The sequence below is a fragment of the Ursus arctos genome, unplaced genomic scaffold (assembly GCF_023065955.2).
Source record: "Ursus arctos isolate Adak ecotype North America unplaced genomic scaffold, UrsArc2.0 scaffold_27, whole genome shotgun sequence".
In the NCBI taxonomy this organism is placed as follows: Eukaryota; Metazoa; Chordata; class Mammalia; order Carnivora; family Ursidae; genus Ursus; species Ursus arctos.
Genome location: NW_026622952.1, coordinates 34,540,286 through 34,565,568, shown reverse-complemented (window position 1 = coordinate 34,565,568; position 25,283 = coordinate 34,540,286). Strand labels below are relative to the sequence as shown.

The 25,283-nt window shown below is 44.1% G+C and overlaps 1 protein-coding gene across 2 annotated transcripts in view; it reads right to left on the bottom strand.

Annotated features, from left to right (window-relative positions):
- WWC2 (WW and C2 domain containing 2) overlaps positions 1–19,905 on the bottom strand; it is a 201,601-nt gene extending 181,696 nt beyond the window's left edge. For both annotated transcript variants that reach the window (XM_057303533.1, XM_026508558.4), the window contains exon 1: positions 19,392–19,905. In XM_057303533.1, the coding sequence (XP_057159516.1) occupies positions 19,392–19,522 (131 nt within the window). In that variant the 5' untranslated portion in view covers positions 19,523–19,905. The remainder of the gene's footprint in view (positions 1–19,391) is intronic.
- Between the last annotated feature and the right edge of the window lie 5,378 nt (positions 19,906–25,283).

Genomic DNA, 25,283 nt, shown 5'->3' with positions numbered 1-25,283 from the left:
CAAGCCCCACGTCAAGCTCCATGCTCAACGGGGAGTCTGCTTGTCCCTCTCCTTTTTCTTCTGTGCTCTTTTTCTCTCTCAAATAAATAAAATCTTAAAAAAAAAAAAAAAAAACCTGTTTTCTTATCTACAGGGAAAATATTACCTATCCTGCTAAAATTGCTATGATATAAAGACAGACATATAGACCAAAGGAACAGAAGAGAAAGCCCAGAAATAAACCCTTGTGTATACGGTCAAAGGCTCCTCAACAAGGGTGCCAAGGCTGTACAATGGGAAAAGGGTAGTATCTTTAATAAATGATGGCAAAACTGGACATCCACACGCATAAGAATGAAGCTGGACCCTTACCTTACACCATATACAAAGATTAACTCAAAATGGATTCAAGATATAAATATAAGACCTGACACTAAAACTCCTATAAGAAAAGGTAGGGGGAAAGATTCCTATCGGATTTGACAATGACTTACTGGTTATGAAACTAAAAGCAGAGGCAACAGCAAAAATAGACACATATGATTCCATCAAACTTAAAAACTACGCACAACAAAGGAAACAATCAACAGAGTGAAAAGACAATCTATGAACTGGAAGAAAATATTTACAAACTATCTATGTGATAAGGGATTAATATCTGGAATATATAAAGAACTTATTCAACACAAAAACAACACAAAAAAGACCCAATTTTAAAATGGGCAAAGACTTGAATAGACACTTCTCCAAAGAAGATATACAACTGGTCTATAAGCATGTGAAAAGATGCTCACCATCAGTAATCATCACAGACATGCACACCAAAACCACAATGAGGTACCACCTCACACCCATGAGGACGGCTACTATAAAAAAAAAATTGAAACAAACAAGGAAACCGAAAATAACAAGTACTGGTAAGGATGTGAATAAATTAGAACGCTTCTGTACTACTGGCGAGAATGTACGATGGTGAAGCCTCCACGCAACACACTATGGAAGTTCTTCAAAAAAATAAAAATAGAATTACCATTGGATTCAGCAGTCCCATTTCTGGGTATATACCCCAAAAAAACTAAAAACAGGGTCTCAAAGAATTATGTGCACAGCTATGCTCATAGCAACATTATTCACAATAGCCAAGAAATGGAAGCAACTTCAATGTCCCTCAATGGATGAATGGATAAAGAAAATACAGTATATACATATAACAGAATATTATTCAGCCTTAAAAAAAGAAAGAAATCCTGTCACATGCAACAACATGAATGCATGAACCTCGAGGACATTGTGCTAAGTGAACTACACGAGTCACAAATAGATAAGGACTCCATGATTCCACTTTGATGAGGTATCTAAGTCCAACTCCTCGAAACTGACACAAGAGTGGGCTTGTCAGCCGTGGGGGAGAGGAACAGAAGAGCTATTCAATGGATATAACTTCAGTTTTGCAAGACGAAAAAGTTCGAGATCTGTGACACAACAACAATGTACATGTGGTTAATACTAGTGTACTGTACACTAAAAAATGGTTTAGATGGTAAATTTTATGTGTTTCTGACCACAACTTTTTTTTAAAAAGCTATGATAATTAACTGAGAGAATACACTTAGCACACCTACCATGCTTCTAGCACATAAAAGGCCCTCAGTAAATAATTGGGATAGTATTACGATTACCAATTCTAAGAACTCAGTTGATGGTGGCTTACAAAAATGCAACACAGCAAAATGAAATTTAAGTCAAGTAAGCAAAAGAGAAGAAAAGGAGGTGAGTTGGTTTACACACACACACACACACACACACACACACACACAGGCACACACAGGCACAGATCCAGTACAGATGCTACAGTCAGGCCTAATTATTGAGTTAAATGATTTATCAAGAAGACTCAACGCAGGGCGCCTGGGTGGCTCAGTCGTGAAGCGTCTGCCTTCAGCTCGGGGCATGATCCCGAGGTCCTGGGATCGAGCCCCACATCAGGCTCCTCCACGGGAAGCCTGCTTCTTCCTCTCCCACTCCCCCTGCTAGTGTTCCCTCTCTCACTGGCTGTCTCTTTCTGTCAAATAAATAAATAAATAAAATCTTAAAAAAAAGAAAAAAGAAGACTCAATGTAATCAACAGTTTTCTACAAAGAAATGCATCCCTACTTTCTCTTGTTATCATCATATTTGAGGGCTGAGCCAACTTTTTGTAAAAAAGCTCAGGTAATAAATGTTTTAGCCTTTGGGAACACAGAGTCCCCATCTCCCTTCTCAACTCTGCCTTTACAGTCTGAAGGTAGACAGTATGTCCACTGATGAGTGTGGCTGTGTTCCAATGAAACTGAACTACGGACACAAAAGTTTCAATTTTATATAATTTTCATGTCACGAAATAGTCTTCTTTTGATTTTGTTTCAACCATTTAAAAATGTAAAATCCTTGATTAGGTCACAGGTCATTAAAAAACCAGGTGTGGGCAGAATCTGGCCTCCAGGCCACAGTTTGCCAACTGCCTTTGAATAGTCCTCACTGAAACAGAAGAAAGATACCTCATGTTTAGATGATGTTAACTGCATAAAATGTTGTGCCTTTTTTTATTTTTAATAAGATTTTTATTTATTTATTTGAGAGAGAGAAAGAGAGAAAATACAAGTCGCAGGAGAGGAGCAGAGGGAGAAGAAGGCTCCCGGCTGAGCAGGGAGCCCAACGCTGGGCTTGATCCTGCTGGGACTCCAGGATTACGACCTGAGCCAAAGGCAGACATTTAACTGACAGAGTCACCCAGGCACCCCAACAATGTAACTTTTTAAACTTAATTTTCTAACTAAATCAGATAACTGGATAATACTTAAACTATTTTACCTGGCAAAACTAAAAATGTGGATATTAGAAATGTTCTCTCCATTGACAACCAACAGATTATAGACTTTTTTCTACCTCTGTATTTGGGAAACAATCATCAGCAAAAATTATACATATCAACAATTAAACTGTTTTCCTCCACAATGTTAGTTTTAATGACATTAATAAATAACACTAATAAATTAATAAATGTGTTTTATTTATTCCATCCATCTTTTTTTTTTTAAAGATATTATTTATTTGACAGAGACAGCCAGCGAGAGAGGCACACAGCAGGGGAGTGGGAGAGGAAGAAGCAGGCTCCTAACGGAGAAGCCCGATGTGGGGCTTGATCCCAGAACGCCAGGATCACGCCCTGAGCCGAAGGCAGACGCTTAACGACTGCGCCACCCAGGTGCCCCTATTCCATCCATCTTATACCAGAGGAATTTAAGAGAATTTCCTTCAAAATTCAGACAAGGTAAAAATTATACAATATTAAATATGAATGGAAATTTAGGGATATTATGATTTTAACAAATACTCTTTAGTTACAAATATAAAATATTTGAACTTTTTCTTCTCTGTAAAGAGCTTTATTTCACTAAGTAGTAAGTTATGTACATAATATTAAAAGTGGCCTGGAAGTAATTGCAGAAAATATAAGTCTTTTCCCCAACCACAGTCTTATTCCCCAGAAGTAACTGCCAATAGAGGTTCCTTGCTCAAAACCACTCCAGTGGACGAGTATCAGAATGTAGGTGTGTATAGGAGCGTGTGTGTGCTTTAACTCAAATGGGACCACAGTAGAGATTTTTGTATCTCAGCACCCTCATGTCTTTATCAAACCACAGTAATTCATTTCTATGTACCATGATTAGTCAATATGAATAAGGTATTTTTCAATAAAATGTAGACACACACCCTTTCAGGCAGCTGACCTTATAACCTTGAAAATTCTAAAATAACTGGTTTTCCAACTGATTCTTCATTTTCCTCTACAAGGCCAGAAAAGGAAAACCAGCTTACCTGTTTTCTTTTAGTCCTGAAATTATTAATTAACTTAGAAGGAGTTAATCTTAAAGTAGTAAAAACATTCTTTCTATACTTGCAAAGGGAACTATTCATCTCCACAAATAGGACATCACCGCCAATATTTTGATGAAATCAGATGTTTGGATGATTTCCATTTCCATTGTGACTTTCTTCAAAAACCCACCAACAAATAAATTCAAGTTCTTTGGATAGATTGTTTAAGAACTATATAATTATCACTGTGGATGAATATCAGAAGAAAGAATCCAGGAATTAAAGACAGATCTTGGAACAAGAATTGACAACAGTGGAAAGGAAATGAACTTCTCATACAAGAGGCATGGGTTAAATGAACATCCTTCTCAAACACTTACATGCTCATTTTCAATTCCAACTCTTATCCCAGAACATAGTATAAAATTAGCATTCTAACACTCTGTGCTTGAAAAACTGGTACCTTAACCAAAAATAAAAATAATAAAATTTAAAAAATATCCAATTTAATCTTCAGAATTAAAAAATAATACTTTGGTTTAAAAAAGAAACCACTTTTCCAACAGACGAAGTGCACAGCTACAAAGACGCTAGCGTGAAGAGGGGTCAGACACCCTCTCCTAAAGGCGGAGAGCTCCGCAGGAGGTGCTGAAATCTTGAAGGAGAAAGTTATGTTTTCTTCCTGCAAACCGTGTAAAGGATTGGCGCTCCGGGGTTCGTTCTCAGGAGCGGAATGGGGCAGAGGCAAGAAAGTAGGAGGAGGACAAAGGGCGTCTCTTCCCTGAGTCCTGGATTCTCCAAGAGAGAGAATTAATTACATTATCACTATAAATCCCTAACCCGGCCATTCCCAGCCCTCCTGCCTCTAACCGGGGACCTGGCTTCCCAGTCCGGCCAAATTCCTAGCGCCCTTCTGGAGCGTGAGCTCAGGGAAATGGATTTATTCAGCAGGCTCTCCTCGGGGCCAGGGCAACGCTCCTGATTTTCATTCAAATGGGCCAACCTGAGTCCTTTGCTCCCACCACTAATTTAGGTAAACACTGCTAGTTTAAACAGCACAAAGGAGTATAATCAAAAATCACACAACGGAATCAAATAGCAAGTCCAAGCAATCACCAGGAGTCAGTAAAGTTTAGGCTGAAGTAGGGTGGTGAGCAATGAAACAAAAACTATCAGGACAAAAGAAGTCTTTAAGAATGAGATAAAGTGTGGTGTGGGGAGATGAGAGGCAAGATTTAAAAGAAAGAAAGAAGAAAGTTGGGAAATTTCAGATAAGTCATGGTTTTTCTATGCAAACCACTACACACTGCTTCTTTTCAGCCACAACAGTAAACGCAGTCAGATGGCCACCGACTAAAAGGCCTCAACGCTTGGCTACTCGGCTGCAGCCCCGTAAAGTCTTTCCTCATTTGAATAGTATTTTAGGAATGTTTTGTCCATGTGTCGGATGATTATTCACTTCTACTGCATTCTTCCCTTCTCCGTGATAATCATGGTCATAGTAACAATTTAGTTTATAAGCAGACCATTCTCAACACTACATGATGACCTTTCTTTAACCTGTTAAAATTCATGTATTTATTTGTCCACATTTCTTTAAAAAGGGGAAGGTTAACTTTAACAACTGTTGCTCATAGCAACACAGGAACAAACCATGCATAATCTAAGCATTTAATTAAAATTCACAAACTTGGACCTCAAACCAAGTCAAAAGTAGAAATGTAAGAATACTGGATTTCCAGACAAAAGCAGATACACAATATACTGTTTAGCTCTCACAAAGACAAAAGTGCAGCAACTTGTGACAGGGCGAAAGACTATACGCGTTGCGTGGGTCCTCTCCAACCACCGTTTTAGTGACAGCTGGTATGCCTCCAGGTAAGTGTCATGGCATAAGTAAAGCAAAAACACACCACACTCCCTCTTAGTTTCTATCACTTCCCACCTAGAAAGCCTAGCGCTTGAATCCAAATCTAAGCAGTGTACAGCAGAATGTAACATGGCAACTTACAGAAGGAGATGACTGTGCCCCCAAGACTTACACTCAACTACAAGAGTCGAAGTAAAAAATAATTCCAATCAAGGTCTGTAATTTACACACTTGTGGTAAAGCCACGGTATTTTCAGACAATGGATCACCCATCGGGGTTTAAATCCATGAAGAAGAGAGAGCTCTAGGAAAGAATCTGGAAGCGCTGGGACTCAGCTTTATGCTGAAAATTCTCCACTCTTAATGATCAGTTCACCTGGAGGGGTGCAGGTGTGCAGGGCACATTTGGGAAGGTGACAGTCCCACAGAAGACTGCATTGCGAGTAGACTGTGGTACAAGGTCAAAGGGTTTTTAGAACCAGAAGACAAGGATAAAGAGGATTTACAGCATATGGGATCTCAGCCTCTGAAAGACCTTAAAGCACTGGAGTAAGGCAGAAGCGACAGAATCAACTCAGCTGTACTTGAGAACCATTCACGCACAAGACACTGTGCTGGGTGTCCTCTGAGGGACACCAGTAACAGCATACGGGACTTAACCAAACAGAGCCTACCACCTTGTCCGGGAAAATAAAACATAAATTCTGAAAATGCAGTAGTTCAATTTGAAGAGTGAAAAGACAGTACACATACAGGATTAAGGATTAAGGCACTGGCAGCTTACATGTGGCTAAGTTGTTACGGGAAGCTCCAACTGTTACAACTTCGCTATGTACCGGCTATGCCTTCCAACCCCAAATAGGAGGCCCCGGGCTCTTCCTAGCAGTTGTTAGAGGCAGTACGTAGTTAAATGCACAGTTCTGAAGTCAGAGAGACGTGGTCGAGTTCTGCCACCACTGCTTCCCTCCCAGCTTTGTGCCTGAGACAAGTCACTTAATGCGTTAGGCCTCAGTTTCCTAAAATGGGGGCAATAATGGTACCTTATCAAAGGTTTCACTGATCCAATAAATACTCATTAAGAGCTCCCACAGAACCAGACACAGAAATACAACACACCGCGATCTTTGTCGCCATCACCTCTAGCACACTGCAAAGTTTAAGGAATGTTCCAACGAGAATAAGTAAACTATCTTCTCTGGAACGAGGTTTCACAAACCAAAAAAATAAGTGTATTGAGCCTCAGGCCTGTACTTCATCCTGGGACCTCTTCTTTTCCTTCTCTCCCAGGGATCTTATCCCATCCCACCACTTCAACATACTACCTACATATACCCAAATTTACTATCTCAAGCTCTGAGTTGTCTTCCAAACTGCAGATTCTATATCTGGCCACCATGGGCTATCTCCACGTGTATGTCACAGTAGGCATCTCAGACCTCAACTCTGGATGACTGATCCAGCTGCACACCAACCAACCATATTTCTCCCTTGGTCTTTCCCCAATTGTATACCAGCAAATCCTTGTTCCTCTCTTCTTCATTACTCACATAGTCAGAGCACAAGCAAGTTCTTTCCCTTTTACCTAAAAAACATCCCAATCCATTCACTGCTCTCCATTGCCAAAGCCATCATTCTAGTTCAAGATCTAATGGTTTCTGGGGCGCCTGGGTGGCTCAGTCGTTAAGCGTCTGCCTTTGGCTCAGGGCGTGATCCTGGCGTTCTGGGATCGAGCCCCACATCAGGCTCCTCCGCTATGAGCCTGCTTCTTCCTCTCCCACTCCCCCTGCTTGTGTTCCCTCTCTCGCTGGCTGTCTCTCTCTCTGTCACATAAATAAATAAAATTTAAAAAAAAAAAAAGATCTAATGGTTTCTCACCTAGATTATCTCATTGCAATGGCTTCTACCACTCCTTCTCCACAGATCAGTGATGGCTCGTTAAAAATGGATAAGGTCTTACAAAGAAATGTTCCCTTTATGGAAAGATAGTGGGAACACACACACACACACACACACACACACACACACACCCCTCTATTCCTCCATTCAACTTAAAACTTGTCCAGTGGTTCCCAAATGCCCTTAAAATGTTGATGTCTACAAGGCATACCTGGTCAGACCCTTTTGACGTCTCTGCCTCATCTCACAAGACACTTGTCCCACTGTGTCTCTACACTGTGGTCACGCAGCCTGCCATTCAGCTCCTTGAACATTACCAACCTCCTTAGTGCTTTAGGACAGCGTGGTCCCGGAGAACTTTCTGCACTGATGGAAATGTTCTATACCTGCACATGTGGCTCCTGGGCACTCAGCTTGTGGCTAACAAGACTGACAAAGGAGATTTTTAACTTTATTTAATTTTGATCAATTTAAATAGCCACATACTCCTAGCAGCTTTCACATCGGACAGAGCAGGACTAGGGCTCCCACCTCGCCTTTTCCTCTGCCTGGACTATCCCAGGGCTTCACATGGATGGCTCTTTCTTATCCTGATGTCTCAGTTAAAAGTCAGCTCCTCAAGAAAGGGGATCCTTCCTACATTGTTGGTGGGAATGCAAGTTGGTACAGCCACTCTGGAAAACAGTGTGGAGGTCCCTTAAAAAGTTAAAAATTGAGCTACCCTATGATCCAGCCATTGCACTACTGGGTATTTACCGCAAAGATACAGACATAGTGAAGAGAAGGGCCATATGCACCCCAATGTTCATAGCAGCTCTGTCCACAATAGCTAAATCGTGGAAGGAGCCGAGGTGCCCTTCAACAGATGACTGGATTAAGAAGTTGTGGTCCATATATACAATGGAATATTACTCAGCTATCAAAAAGAATGATTTCTCAACATTTGCTGCAACATGGACGGCACTGGAGGAGATAATGCTAAGTGAAATAAGTCAAGCAGAGAAAGACGATTATCATATGATTTCTCTCATCTATGGAACATAAGAACTAGGAAGATCAGTAGGAGAAGAAAGGGATAAAGAAAGGAGGGGTAATCAGAAGGGGGAATGAAGCATGAGAGACTATGGACTCTGAGAAACAAACTGAGGGCTTCAGAGGGGAGGGGGTGGGGGAATGGGATAGACTGGTGATGGGTAGTAAGGAGGGCACGTATTGCATGGTGCACTGGGTGTTATATGCAACTAATGAATCATCGAACTTTACATCAAAAACCAGGGATGTACTGTATGGTGACTAACATATAATAAAAAAAATTAAAAAAATAAATAAAAATAAAAATAAAAGTCAGCTCCTCAGAAAGGCCTTTCCTTACCACCACACCCAAACTAGCTTCCACTGACACCATTTATTACATCACTTTGTTTATTTTCATCAAAACACACTTCACTACTGCCTTTGTAATCCGTCATCCCTAAACAAGAATAGAAAAATCCATGGACGTAAGGACCTTGCCTATTCCATTCAATGCCATGTCCCCAAGATATATGTTAGGCATATAGTATCTTCAGCACATCTTTGATGAAGGGTTGAACAAATGAATGAGTGAGTGGCTAGGGGGTCAAGTCAGTAAGAATAGGCTGGGGACACATTATGGAGGCTTCTGGAAGAAGGCAAAGGTCCTTTAAATACTTACATTTCATTTATATGGGTATGGGGCTCTGCAGTGTTCTTAAGTGCCCCATGGGGACAGGCAGTCTAAGCAGACAGCACAAAGGAATGGTGCGCATGCAAAGCAGGTCTCCCTCCTCAACTGACTTGGAATCAATTTTATGAGCACATTAGGGATGCAGACACACAGATGCTCCTACATATGAGACATTAGGAAATCTCTCAAGAATGCATCTATACACATCTAAAGGCGTACCTTTGCGGGGAATCTGAAAGGGCTATCAGACAATCAAGTCAGCCCTATAGCCTTTGGATCTGCAACAGCAAACCAGGGCATTAATGTTCAGCCAAGTTAAATACCAGTTTATAGTTATACGTCCTAAGAGAAATGTCATGAGCCACGCCACTTAGCAGAGAGGGGGGAAGGGAGACAATCAGGGGAGAAAGTAAACCCCTAACAAGTTCACACACCCTGATAATCAGCAAAAAGTGAAAGAACACAACGCACAGACAGAACTACTGACCAGCCAGAAATGAACACACCTAGACCTGTAAGTGGACAAAACTGACAACCCAGGGATATCATGTACATTATGGATTCCACACATGCATTCACTGTCACAATTTCAAAGGGGAAAAAAAAAGAAGACTGGCATTTCAACGTATCTCTATGAAAAACCATAACACTAAGGAAAACCGCAGAATGAAGTTTTGCGCTGCGTGAAACTGTGTGCTCTTGCCATCTTTTGCAGTAAACGTTGTGTCTCCCATGCTTTAAACTTTACTGAGTATCAGTGCCACTTAATAAAATTACCTTCTCGTAAAATGGAGCAATGTCAGTAAAGTACACAACGCATTCCACAGTCTAGCACGGAGACAGAAGCTTAATCAGGAGTGCAGGGCACAAATCGCTGTCCGTCAGTGTTTCCTACTGCTGTCGGCACTCACATTCATGGTCAGAGCTAGTGACCACAACGGCCACGGCCACGCTGGAAACGCAGCACGGGCAGAAGCACCAACAGTCACGCCAAAGGAAAGCCCCTCTGCCTGCCGGGTCCCGACACACTCCTTTTTACGGAAACAGCAGGGACCCTCTTTAGCTAAAAGTCAGTCGCTATTTTGATAATCGAGATAATGTCTACATCCTTTCAATTCCCTACCCCACCGCCAAAGTAGGTTAAATGTACACCTCTGGTCCAATTCTCTGTTGGGACCACCTCGACTCCTCCAGTGTCACACAGGTGAAAGCAGGGTCCCCAAAGCTGAGCTCTGTTACCCCACCATGCCCCACTTTCCAGGGGCCCCACTTTCAGTGCTGCTCGCCACTGGCCCCTGGGAACCAGGAGTTCTTTCCTTCTTCTTTTCGTTTTTTTAAAGTTGTATCCATTTATCTTGAGAGAGAGCGTGCGCACAAGCGGAGGGGCAGAGGCAGAGAGAGAACCTCAAGCGGACTCCCAGCTGAGTGTGGACCCTGACAAAGGCCTCCGTCCCAGGACCCTGAGGCCAGGATCTGAGCTGAAACCAACAGTTCACTGCTCAACCGACTGAGCCACCCAGGGGCCCCACAACTATGATTTCTTTACTGGCATTGGGGCTAACAATAGAGGAGAAATTCTTCACAGAGTAGTACAGTCTTAGCCTTTCACAGCATCCTTGGAACACCCGTGGCTGTGACAGGCACCTTATAAAGAGACTACGTGGACTCATTTTCAACTTGATGACCATCACCGACTTGGTGATTTTATAGACACCGTCATCTACCGCAGGAAAATCAGCGTTTCCAGCCATCAAAACCGATCACTGTATTTACACCTCCAATAGTCAACTGTAAACGACTGTGATCTCTCGGCAAGTTCATTATTGCCTGTTTTGCTCAGTCCCTACCTACAATGCCAGCTACCCCTGGGAAGAATGGGTGTGGAACACTTCATGCGGCATGCTGCATTTCATTAGAAGAGAACAGTGAGCTCAGCACAGCAGCTCCTCAAACTCAGCATCCATGTCTGACCATCGTGACACTACGTGCTGCCTAGAGCCCACGTTACTTGTGAAAGAAATGACCAGCGATGACGGATAAACATACCATTTTAGCACAGAAGATCAATATTTCTTCTAAATGTTTATTTTATATAAAATAAATATATATATATTTTATATATAAAAGACTTTGTCATCTCACTTTATATCAGAGGTTGGCAAAATGTTTCTGTAAAGGGTCAGAGTAAATATTGTAAGCTTTGTGGGCTTATAATATATAATCTGTCGCATGTTTTTCTTTGTTTTTATTTGTTTGTTTACAACCCCTAATGATGTAAAAGCCATTCTTAGCTGGAGGGTTATATAGAAACAAGGCTGCAGGCTGGGATTTGGCCCCTGGGCCACAGTTTGCTCACCCTTGCTTTTCAAGTATACCAAAAAAGCCGGAATTACATAGCACAGTCACATTCTGACTAAAGAAAAACACTTCCAACTGTTTTGTGTGTTGCTGGTTTTTTGGGGTTTCTTTGTAATCTTTTTAAAATCAACTATTTTGGGGGAAGAGTTTCAGATTTACAGAAAAAATGTACTTAGTACAGAGTTTCCATATATATATATCCCACACTCCGCTTTCCCTATCAGGATATTATGTTTATTAGAATGAATGAACCAGGAACGATATATTATGTTAACTACAATCCATACTTTTTTCAGATTTCCTTAGCTTGTACCTAATGTCCTTCTTCTGTCCAGGATCCTTTCCAGGATACCATATCACATTTAGTCCTCATGTCTCCCTGGGCTCCTCTTGGCTATGACTGTTTCTCAGACTTCCTTGTTTCTGAGGATCATGACAGTTTTAAAGAGTACGGGTCAGATATTTTGTACAATGTCCCTCTACCGAGATTTGGTGGATGTTTTTCTCATGATTAGATTGGGGTCATAATAGTTTGGGGGGAGGAAGACGACAGAAAAAGTGTCACTGTCATCACATTACATCAAGGGGACATCCACGTGCGTTATCACTGTTGCTGTTTACCTTGATCACCTGACCAAGGCAGTGTCTGCCAGCTTTCTTCCAACTGTCTTTTTTTTTAAACAATTAATAAAAATGAACTTGATCCTTACCATCTATTACTAAACTAAAAACTTTCAAACATCAAATCATATTTAATGAGCTGGTTATATACATATACATATACATATACATTATAATTCATTATTTCCATGATTTACATCTAGGCCTCTTAAAATATATCGTATTTGGGATGAAGACAAAAATTAGTATGTTTTTTGGCACCACTGTCTTCTACTTTTAATTCCTCTCACTGCTGAATTAACACGACATCTAAAGAAAATGTAATGGACAATGGACGATACCGAAATTTTCTTCCACTTTTTAAGTGGTGATTATGCAAACTAAACCATAAGCAACCTGAGCTGGGGTGGAATCCTGTTCTTCCTTGTGCCTCCCAGAGCCCAGGGCACTTGGCGAGGGCTGGCACAGTAAAAACTGGGAAGAGCCTATATCCTCAACTTCAGTGTTACACTGATTTAAAGCGGTGAGACAGCAGAGAAAGGGAAGAGCGATATGAGACTAAAAAGAACCGATGTCTCTTAGCTAACTTTTTCCTGGTCCCGTAATAAGCTAGAGGACACAAAAAAGGTAGGGAGAGCGGGAAGGGCTAAAAGGCTAGACAGAGTAAAGGCGGGAAGCTTGGGTCACCATAAGGCTAGCAAAACACTCTGCAGAGGGAAACACAAATCCAAACCGCAGTCAGATACCACCTCGTGCCCAGGAGAAATGCTTAAAACAAAACAAACAGAAAACAAGTGTCAGTGAGAATGTGGAGAAACTAGAACCCTTGGACACTGCTGGTGGGAATGGAAAATGGCTTGGCAGAGCCTCAAAAACTTAAACACAGAATTCCCATATGATGTAGCAGTTCCACTTTTAGGGATCTACCCAAGAGAACTGAAAACATATATTCATACAAAAATTATACATGAATGCTCATAGCAGCATTATTCGTAACAGCCAAAAGGTGGAAGCAACCCAAATGCCCATCAACCGATGAATGGATAAACGAAATGTATACGGTATATCCATACAACAGAATACTATTCAAAGGCATAAAAAGGAATGACGTCCTGTCACCTGCTACAACATGGGTGAAACCTGAAAACACTGTGCGAAATAAAAGAAGCCAGACGCAAAGGACACATATTGTATGATTCCATTTATATGAAACGTCCAGAAAAGGGACACCCATGAAGACAGAAAGTAGATTAGTGGTTGCCAAAGGCAGCAGGGGTGGGGAAAGAATGGAAGGTGAGCTCTCTCAGTGGGCACAGCGTTTCTTTCTGAGGTCATAAAAATGTTCAAGCATTACTTAATGGTTACGGTTGCACGACATTGCGAATATACTAAAAACCACTAAATGGTACTTTAAAACGGTTAAAATGATGAATTTTATGTGATTTTTTTATCTCAATAAAAATAAAATAATAACTGAAAAAAAGGCCACTGAAGAGAGTGGGTCTATATATCAGGTAAATCATTTTTAATCCATAACTTACATACACACGGTTGTCTTCAAAAACCCCTTTCCTAGTCTCTATACTTTCGTGACAATTTTTCCAATAACGGGAGCTTCAGAAATGAAGACGTTAGTCCAAAATTCTACCAAGAAAACAGGTCAACCAATTTTCATCAAGTTCATAGGGCCAGAGCCTCGACAGGCGCAGGCTCTGTCTCAGGGAACGTACACTGTATTAGACTCGCCCTGTTTCCTCTCACTCCCAACAACGCCCACAGCAGCAAAACCAAGCTGGCCGTGCCCCCCTTGCATGGCGGCATCCTTCTCCTACGGACTCTACTCCAGAGAAGCAAGCCCGTGCCGTCGCCGAGGCAACATCTCCAAGTCCCAGGGCGGGCGGGGCAGGCTCTTGCCAGGCTGCGCCCGGCTTCCCTACAGGAGACCTCGGTACCGGCGTGCTGAGGGGCCGCGCCACAGGTTTCTTTGGTAAGACTAGGTAACTCGCCGACTAGGTAACTCACAATTCAGTGATGTGCAGCTAAAAGAAAAACAAATGTACTTATTTATAAACAATAGTCTTTCCTAAAAAAGCAAGTGCTGCCCCAAGTCTTCCAACAAAACTACACTGCCAGCCACGGGCTGTGTAAAGTCACGGAGGAAATCTTCGTCCTGTACTAGGCAACTCCCGCTTCCTCCTGCAAGCGTTATAGCAACTGTGTTGGAAACATGAAATACTTCCTTGGGAATTTTTGGAATACAGCACAGCTGAGTTTAAATTAGTGCTTCCCAGAGTAATTAACAACAACAACCACCACCACCTTCTTTAACAACGTCTCCACACTTCAAAAGCCATAATCACTCAAATAAGTCACAGTAACCACTTGGCACCCAAACCTCAGCGGGCCGGAGAGGAATATTTCCAGCAATCTATGACAATGGCAGTTGTGATTAAGACCATAAGGGCTTATTTTGTGTTTTCTTTGCTCTTATAATTCCCATATTTATATTATTAGTCAAAATGGAGCAGATTAATTCTCTCATTATTTTTAATCTAACTGGAAAATCAATTGTCTCTGGTTGGTGGTGGTTATGGATATATTTTTCGAAAGTGTTAACAATAAGGAACTGGAGGGGCGCCTGGGTGGCTCAGTCGTTAGGCGTCTGCCTTTGGCTCAGGGCGTGATCACAGCGTTATGGGATCGAGCCCCACATCAGGCTCTTCTGCTATGAGCCTGCTTCTTCCTCTCCCACTCCCCCTGCTGTGTTCCCTCTCTCGCTGGCTGTCTCTCTCTGTCAAATAAATAAATAAAATGTTTAAAAAAAAAAATGTTGGGGTTTAAAAAAAAAACAATAAGGAACTGGAAAAGAGTAGCTCAACTAGCATTCTTTCATTAACTTAACAACTTTCTTCATTAATTGACCTAACCAACATTCATTTAACACCTACCATCCACAAAGGACACGGAAAGCAGTGATAACCAATTCGGTCTCTTGAGGAATTTACACTCTAGCAGTAGGCTTAGCAAAATTACTTGCTTTGACTTTGAAAGAAAGACAATACAGAGTTCCTCAGATCCTAATCACATGCCATAAACTGGGTGTAAAGAGCCAAGAGTTAGCTCAGCCATCAAGGATACGCAGCTGACATCCTCTTCCTCCTGTCACCCTTCCCACCCCACCCCCAGAACTTCTGCCCTTCAATTAGAAAGCACACAGTTCACTCAATATCTGATGCTAGCCATAAACCAAAGATTATGTCTATCAGCAAGTTTTTGTGTGGTGGTAAATCTTTTACATTCAACTAGACAAAACTATCATATCTCAGGGTAACATTCAATCCAAGGACAGAAAATGAGCAGAATTCTACTGAGAGTTTGTATAACCACTCACCCAGATTCTGAGGCCTGCCCACCTTAGCCCCCTATTCCTCTCAGAGGCAATGAATCCATCCCACCTTCTTCTCTTATGTTTAATGTAGGGGGTGTTTTTTAAGCACCACACCATTTGGCCACGACCTATGGGCCGCCATAAACGCCAACTGCTGTGGTCAAAGGGTGTCCATGGTGGGCAAAATAAGAGGTGAGGGAGGGAGCAGACCTGCAAAGTAACAGTTAACCCGCTGCGGGGTGGGAGCGGGAGGCAAGGAATCGTGGACAGGGAGATTTCCTCAGGATTGGTGAGGGGGGAGGAGGACGGCAAAGTCAAGCCCATTACAGTAAAACTGTAATCTATTCAGGAACAAGACAGAGTCCTTAACTCTTCCCCAAGTAGAATTTCTTTTTTTTTTTATTATTTTTTATTTTTTTAATGATTTTTTATTATATCCAAGTAGAATTTCTAACGTGCCCAAGAGTACACTGAATTTCCAAGTTCCACCTGGCCCTGCGCTGTTGTTCAACGGGGTCAATCTCGTGGGCCTCCAACGCTACTCCCAAGGCATTCATGAACCATGAACCATGTGGCTAACTCGGGGATCTAAGAATCAGAGAAAGTGAACAGGAACCTTTGGAGACCAATAAAGTCCGGTCAATCAGCCTGAAAAATCAACACTAGACAAAGAGATTCTCCTCCACCCAAATGCCCCTGAGCATGTCCAGGTGTTCCAGCGGTCTAAAGGAATGACACAGGACACAGGCTCTAGAGTCAAACGATCTGACTTCAAATCTTGGCCACTTTTAACAGCAATGGCAATGTCTCTGTGACTCCATTTCCTCACCTGTAACTGGAAGATAATAACAGCACTACCTCATCGGACTACTGGAAGAACAGAATGAGAGCACAGTGAAAAAGCTTAGCACAGTGACTGTCACGCAATAAACACTGAATAAATAGGTGCCAGTATACCCACTGTTTCCAGGGGTAACCCGAACTACTACACAGTTCCTAAAGGAGAATGACACCACCACCACGACTACTATTTGGCTGGGCCCTAATTATGGACCCCTAACCAGCCCTGTGAAGTACATGGTATGATCTTCATTTCAGAGTTGAAAATGAAGGTTTAGAGGGCCTCACAAACTCAGCTAAGCTTACTCAGTTAGTAAGTGGTAGGGCAATAAAAGCTTGAATCATGTCCCAGCAAAGTTTGCATTATGTCATCTACCTCCAAAAGCTTAAAAGTATTTTAATACTTCAGTATTTTAAAATCACTACTTCTTGAACAAAATTATGTTCTTGTAAAAGCCTCCAGCCTTCCCCCCCACCCCGCCACTAAATCTGCATATGTATCTATACAATCAGAAATACTTCACCAATTCTGATAGACTGTCAGAATTTTTCTTAACATAAATATAACTGGGTAAGTCATCATGACCATCTTAATTAACTGACTTTAAAAGTTCAAAAGTACTGCATACCCACAGTTTATCAAGACAGTTTTCTTCCAGGATTTGTAATTTGATCCTGCAGAAGCATAGGCACACTCCAATTGGCCTGTGTAACATCTCTCTTTCCATATGTTTGCTAAGTGTCTAACAAAATTGACTAGAGTTCATAGTTGTTCCAAATATCCTCTCACACAATTTAGCAAGACTTACAGTCACTTCATTGCCCTAGAAGAAAACACAATCAAATTTAAACTAAGTCAGCAATGACCCTGATCTCAGAATTTTTTAAAAATCATAGTGAGATCCAGAAATGTTTATAACCAAATTTCTATTTCCAAATACTTAAAGATCTAACTGCTTCAAAGAAAACTGGAAAAGTAACAAGTCATCTTAGTCAAAACTGTTTATCCACATCAAATGAATTGGTTACCCAGTTTCCTGAAAACAGAGTTCATAATAATTGTTAATCCATTAACAGTTTAAAATAAAAGTCATGCTTAACTTGTTTAAGTAGTGATATGGATAAGCCAAGTCATATCTTACTTCACTTTCTATTTACTTTACCCAGGCATTACATATTCTTATAATCTTTGTTGGTAAATACAAATGAGACGATATAATTGAACATGCAAAATGAAGATAATCTGTAATGGCTAAAAATTTCAAGAATTCACTGCAATTTCAAGAACCTGAAACTCCAAACATGAGAAAGCAGAAATACTACATAACTGTAAAAGTCAAATATTTATACAGGTGCCTGAGAAGTCACTGCTGGGTGCACACCACCATCACTGACATTTACTATCTGTTAAACAGTTTCAAGTGCAAGGGCATAAGTCAAATAACTGACCTGGAGCGTGAAGTTTATGACAACAACTAATATGTCTGGAGAAACTGTGAAGGTGTGATGCTTGTCATAACTTTCATCAGGCCAGCAACAGGCAGCCAGGCTGTAGCAAGAGAGAACCTCAGCACAGGTGCCTTTTCTCATTTCAGAAGGGAAACCTAAACTGATACCTTCATGGATAATTTAATAAGGATTGTTCCATAAATTTATAATGTCATTTATGACTTTCTTATAATTACTCTTTAATAACTTTCAAAAGCAATATTAAGATAAAAGTTAACCGAGAACATAAAGTACGAAACTATTTCAACATCAAATTTAGAAAAGGGGTAATGGAAGCACCTAAAAGGTTATAAACCCCTAACTTACAAGTAGGAACACCTCCTTAACAGCCAATTTACAAATTTACAATTAGGAATATCTTCTATTATTCTTATAATACGTCTAATTTTCAGAAAAATTTCCTTTTAAAGGTAACAAGACAGATGGGATAGAGGACCAACATTTGTGAACATTCAGAGAAACTTCAGCTCCTCAACTTCTGAGATGATGATTTGGTTATACTTCTCCACTTTACCTCCGAGCAGGACTAAAAAGTGTGTGCTAAAAACTACAAGAAATCATGCTAACCTCAAGTCTTTTTTCTATGTTCTTTCTTCAAAACAGAATTTGCCTTTTCAAGATCTAGGACTCAGTTCAAGTTTTCAGGTGAAGACTTAACAGTAAGCAGTAGATCAACCCCCCCCCCCAAAAAAAAAATAGAGTTTCTAAACTCTGAGGGGCAAAGCTAATAACACCCACAGCCAGGGCCGGGCGAGGAAGGGTGCCTGGAACCCCCTCCCCTCCATGCCCAGGACCTCCCGCCTAACCGGTGGCGCGCCCCGTCAAGACCTTGCAGTCAAGGCTGGCAGCCAAGGACGGCCAGAGAGCTGCCACAGGTGGCTTGGTCGGCTGGTTCCCCACCCTGCACTTAGGCCTTCTCCGGGAGGTTCCCGGCCCGTCCCCGCCTCCCAAAGGCCAAGCTACCCTCCAGCTCCTATCTGGCCCACTTTAGGCAGAGGCGAGCTCGCAGCAAGGCTCAGGTGGCACCTCGGGGTCCCTTAACGGGACACCAAGTGCCAGCCCGGGGCGCCAATTCCACCCTTCCCTCCCGGCCGCGAGCGTCTAAAGGTCCCAGGGGACGTCGGGAAGGGAGCGGGCAAAGAGGCCCTGGAAGGGGCGGCTCCAACCGACCCCTCCCGGGCTCCTCACCAGCTGACGGTCCCGAACCTCCTTCCCGAGACCCCTCCCGGCACCCCGGGGCCGGCGACGCCCGACGCCCCACGCCCCCAGCGCCGCGGGCGCCGCCGATCGGCCGGATCTCCCGGACAACAGCAGCCGCCGCGCTTCTGAGGCGGGTCCCCGCGCCCACCCGCTGCCCGGCCGCCCACCTGTCCCGGGGGTCGATCCAGCTGGTCCTCCTGGTGTTGTGGTCGATGTAGAAGACCTTGCCGTCGTAGTCCCTGGCTTCCTCCCAGCCCCGGGGTAGCGGCAGCTGCCCGCTCCCGGCCCTCCTAGGCATGGTCGGCGGCCTCGCCGGCGAGCGGCGCCTCCATAGGGACCGGGCGCGGGACGCGGCGGAAACGCGACTGCCCGGCCCGGCCGCCGCACCCGACGCGGGCGCCGGCTAGGGGCTGCGGAGCGCGGGGCGCGGAGGGGCCACGCGCGGGGGGCGCCTCAGGAAACCCTGCTCTCCGAGCCGCCGGGGATCAGTCCACCATGTCTGCGTCGGAGCTGGCGAGCGAACCCTCCTCCTCCTCCTCCTCGCGGCTGTAGCTGCTGCCTCCGCCTCTTCCTCCTCCTCCTCCCCGTCCCCCTGTGGCCGCCGAGGGTCGCGGCGCCCAGGCTGCCCGAGCCGCCGCCGTCTGGGCTCGGATCCGGGAAGCTCGGTGGAGCGGCGGCCGCGGTGGCGACGGGCCTCCTCATTTGCGTGCGATTAGCATGCGCCCCGCCCCCGCCCACCCCTCCCCTCGCAGGGCTCATCTGCATGCACATTCCTCGCCGCCACATTCCAGAGCTTAACCCTGCAGCTCCCGGGGCGGGCTGCAAAAGCCGGGGCGCAGGGCCGAGCCCGGGGCGGGGGCGGAGGAGAGTTGCTGAGGGACCAGGTGGGAGGAAGGAGGGCGAAAAAAATGCACCCTTCGCTCCCTCCCCTTGACCCCAGATATCTCCCCGCGGCCGAACGCCTCGGGTTTTTAGAGTTTCAGGACAGGAAAGAGCTAGAGAGAGCTCCTCAACCTTCTCAACTTCTTGCCGACTTCTAGGGAAACCACAAGACTTGCGAGAGGAAAGGGGTGGGGGAAGCTCTCTTCGGAAGAAAAAGTCCCAGCAAACAGCGAGGGCACAAAAGGCTCCCTCACGCCGCGCCCTGAGCTACTTGGGAACCCGAGGGCGGTTCGGGGCGGTGGGAAAGTGTGAAAAGCCCTGCAAACGCTTAGAAGCGTGTCCGTGGCGTGTCCGGGGCGGTGTCGCCCCCGGGGCCTCTGCAGGGCGCCTGGCCCTCCATGACCTCAGCCCAGAGGCCACGGGCCTCGGGGCGGAAAGCGAAGGCGGGTCCAGCGGTCCCAGAGCGCCGAGACGCGCCTGCCCCAGTGGCCTGCGGGGGAAACTCCAGCCTGAGCCTGGGAAGCGACTACCCGCCCCCCCCCACCTCCGCCCGCCGCGTGGGCCACCGACTAGAAGGCACCCGAGCCTCCCGCCGGGTCGAGTCGCTCCACCCGGGGGGGTTGGGGCGCCGGGCCAGCCACCGGGGACCCTCTGCCGCCGCCGGCCTCGGTTGTGGGGGTTTAGGACAGCTGGACGTGCACTAATCCTGAAACCAGTCCCTTCCGCCCAGCCCCCGCCGCGGGAAGTCCCCCACTCCGAGCCCTGCTGTGGCCAAGAAGGTGTGGGCGACCACGCTGGAGGGACCCCACGGCGGCCCAGAGGCCAGGCTTTCCTAGGCCCTGGATTGCGTCTTAAATTGAATGTGGATCTCTCCTTAGTCCACAAGCATTTCTTTATTCATCCGCTACTGCTTCCTGGTGGACACTGAGAAGGGGCTGGACCTTGGGCTCCGGGTAGCACAGTGCCTGAGCAATAGGACTGGCAGGGCCCAGGCACAGGGCATTCAGTGGAGGGAGCCTCCCAGTTCCAAAACTCCTCTCCAGCCTGGTCTACACCGTCCCCTATTCATATTCCTCCGGGTTACAAAAAGCTTTTAAAGTAAAATGCCCGCACAAGGCCCGGAGCGCATTCACCTTTTGGTGTGAATTCGCTTAATCCTGCCGGCTAATGCATAATGACTTTCCCACCTTGTGCGCTGGACAGGGACTTTCAGAGGGTTTGGAACAAAGTCGTCTCTCCCCCTGGATTCACAGACCCTTAAGGGAGTCAGGTGACTTGGGATTCACTACTGTGCAGCGCAGCGCGGTTTTGGGTAGCTGCTGCCCCGGAGGGGGGGTGGGGCGCGGACGATTTGGATCCCCAGGCCATCGGGGCATCTGTGGTTAATCTCAAAGGTGGAGGAGGAAGGGAGGTTCTGAAGAGTAAGGGCGGAGGGCCGAGCTTGGAACAGCTTCATGGCCGGGACTGGACTTGCCTTCTTGGGCGAGAGTCTTAGAAGCTCTATGTGCACTTGGAGTAGTCGGTTTCTTGGAACAGAAACTTCAAAGCACCAGAAACTCTGGGGAGTTCAGTCCTCAGGAGGAACAAACCAGAGGGAGCAGGAGGTGGGGAAGGGAGTCACCCCACGAAGTCAGTCCCTTTGTCCTTCTAGGTCTTCCTTTTTTACACCCTGGAAACTAAGCTTGCCCTTAGCAAAGAGCAGCCCCCACCTCCTGGTCCCTTGTTCTACCCGGCTCCATTCCTCAAGACATGATCACACAAGGTAAGCTTCTCTAGTTCCCAATGAGATGGGACATGTGACCTCCTGGTGGGTAATCTTAAGGCTGGACTTCTGAATGATATGGAAAAAAATGAGACCTGTCTAAAACTAATCTCACACACTATTAAAGTGAGGTGCTTCGTTTCGGACTGCTCTAAGCTGGCTCACTTGCATGGCCAAAATTTGTGTTAGAGTAAACTAATAACATCATTCAGCGGCACCTGGGTGGCTCAGTTGGTTAAGCGGCTGCCTGTGGCTCAGGTCATGATCCCATGGTTCTGGGATCCAGCCCTGCTTAGTGGGGAGTCTGCTTGTCCCTCTCCCTCTGCCCCTCCCCCCCCCCCCCCGCTTGTGTCATCTCTCTCTCTCTCTCACTCACTCTCTCTCTTTAAAATGAATAAATAAAACTAAAAAAAAAAACAAACCATCATTTAGCAACCCAACCAAATCATTCTTGTTTTGACCTTCCTCCCAGGCTCCCCACCCACCCATTAGGAAACATATATGAAAATGTCTGCATCCTCCTATTAAAAAAAACTTCACTGTTGCCACAATTTAATTTGTTTCACTGGGATGAATTACTGTAAAATACTTCTTGCTACAATTTCAAATTTGATAAGCTTTCAGATAAATATTTTTACCCAGACTCCTAAAACTGATGGGGATTCCAAAATAGCACACAGCAGTAAATGGCATTTATTGTTCCATAAATCCTGGGACTTCAAAAAGGGGTGCTAAATAGATAAACAAAAACTCTAAAGCAATTAAGAGACAAGCTCACTTCTTCTCTCCCGCTGGTTGGCACAGGAAACATTTGGTCACACAAAAGCAGTTAAGATCAAGCAAGTCACTGTGCTACCTCTTTTGTGTCTTTGATCGGGTTTGAACTCTGCGGTTCTGAGTTCCCGTACTTACCCTACAGTACCACCTTTCCAGAGAATTCCTAATAGTTAAGACAATGAAATTTTATCTTATTGATAGTCACATCCATAACAAGGAAATAAGTATAAAGATTATCCCTCTTTTATAAATGGATACATTTAGATTTCATTTAGCTCCAGTTGGTCATTGGCAAAGAAAGATGGTGCAGTCTGCTGTCCTGGATGGCTGATTTCCCCAGTCGAAGGAACTCTACGCCAGCCACACAAGAGTCTGTTCTCTGGACTTCCTTTCCCTTTTCTCCTGGCTTTGCATTCTCCCTGGTCCTAATAGTCTGAGGGGATGAGTCACTATTAAAACAAAACCCCCACTGTCAATGTCTGAATCCTAGGTGGCAGGAAAATTGGTGATATCGGAAATGGAAGTATAGAGGGTGCCGATTATTTCAAAAGATAATTAGTTATATCAATCCAAATTTAAAATATATATGCTTGTAATCCAGCAATCCCAGGGCTGCAATTTTACCTGTGGCTCTGAAAGCTCCTCAGGATACACAAGGATGTTCATGGCAGCATGTCTGATGATAACAAAACCGGAGAAGCCACCAGTGTCCAGAGCAGGGGACTGATTAAATGAGTTATCGAACTCCCATACTCAGCAGGCATTTAAAGAGGTGACTCAGGACGTAGAGCATGGACACTCAGTCTCAAGGTCGTGAGTTCAAGCCCCAAGTTGGGCATGGAGCCTACCTAAAAATAAAGTAAAGAGCATTAGATAAACATATATGTGCTGATTAAAAAAAAAAAAAAAGATGTCCAAGATACATTAAGTGAAAAAAGCAAGGTGCAAAAAGATGCTTGCTAACTTCGCGGGAGGTGGGGCCAATCATAAAACGTAAAGAACAACACAGTATCCTGTATGCTTTCTTAGTGTCAGAGGAAGAACTCTCTTGAGTTCTCAGTAAAGTAAGGGAGTTTTTATAGAGAGTGGGGGCTGGGGGGGGGGGGTCCCATCAAAGAAGTATGCATGAGGAAAATGATCATTAAAGAAAGGGGATGGGGTAGGAATGAGCACAGACATGACCCCAGAATGGCCTGGCTGGGCAGGGCGTGCTTGTGCAAGGAAACGGATGTGCAAAGCTCAAAGACGAATCTGGCCCGAAAGAGCCCAAGACTGGCTGGAGCCATGGAGTTAGGAGGCTGGCGTGATAGTATAGGTATGAGAGAGATAAAGGTCTGCATTAGAAATAAGGCAGGGGGGATGAAAAGAAATGATCTAGCAAGAATTTGCTGCTGATTAGATTAAGAAGGGCACAGTGAGTAGACCAGAAGGAGGAGTCTGGTATGAGTCCAAGATTTTAGGCCTTCAAGAGAGACTCAAGTAGTGAAATAAATGAGGAAGTCCAAAGGGGGATCTGATATGGAGGTTGTTTCTAGAAATTAGAGATACTCAACAACAGAAAGTGAAAGGTCAGGATTCAAGCGCAAACAAGAGGCCAGGACTGCAAATGTATATGATGGGGTGTCATCCATCTGAAAGTCTGTGGAGAGCTGAGGATTCAGGACTGAATATTGGAGAGGAAATGTCAGTACTCGTCAATAAGATTTAAGCCATCCACCTCTAATCCTATTTTTGGCCTCTAAGTCCTCAGTAATTTGATGTGATTTAGTTTATCTCTTTGTAAAACATGGTCTCCATTTTCAGGATGTGTGTAAGAATTAGTTACTAGTGTGTAAATCATCTCTGAATAAATTCTTGTCATAACCTTTATCATTATGCTAATCAATCGACTCATGTATAGGACAAGATGAACAGGTTTTCGATATTTTAATATCCCCTGTTTCCTCAAGGAGATCAGGGATTATATAAACTGGAACTTTTTAATAAAGAGAATGTTCTTTTTTTCTGAATCAAACTAGTGGGGTTTTTTTTATTTGTTTCTGCTTTTCTGCCACCGAACTGATTGAAATAAATAACATCTCTATTACCGTGACTAGGTAACCTAATCCACAATTCCTAAAATTTATTGTCTAGACAGTCCTTAAGAAGACAGGCATGTGATCTTTAAGAATTCCTAGCGCTGGGCCAAACCAGAAACCTTGATTACCGTAACCACTTCCTCTCCAGTTAGTTATGACAACAACACCTTAGTTCAACAACCATCACTCCAATTCAATAGTAAGCAACATCAGACAGATTCAGTTTTACCTTATTCACGGCAGATAGAGGCTCACACTGAGCAAATTCTATGGTTGAAAAAGATATTGAACATTTAGAAACTCCATCTTACAATGGAAAGGAACAAAAGCTTAAATGCCACATTTATATGAATGAGGCCCTCAGAGGGTACCTCTTGTATGTTCTGTGGGGTAGACTCCTAGACTGGGTATTCATTTGCATTCTTTCTTATATAATAAAACAATACGAGGTTCTATTTCCCTTTTATCATCTTTAATTTGCTTTTTTTTCCCCATCCAACTTTACAGTCTATAAAAAACAGCTTCTTTAAAAGGATGGATTGTATGTATTCTCTCATATG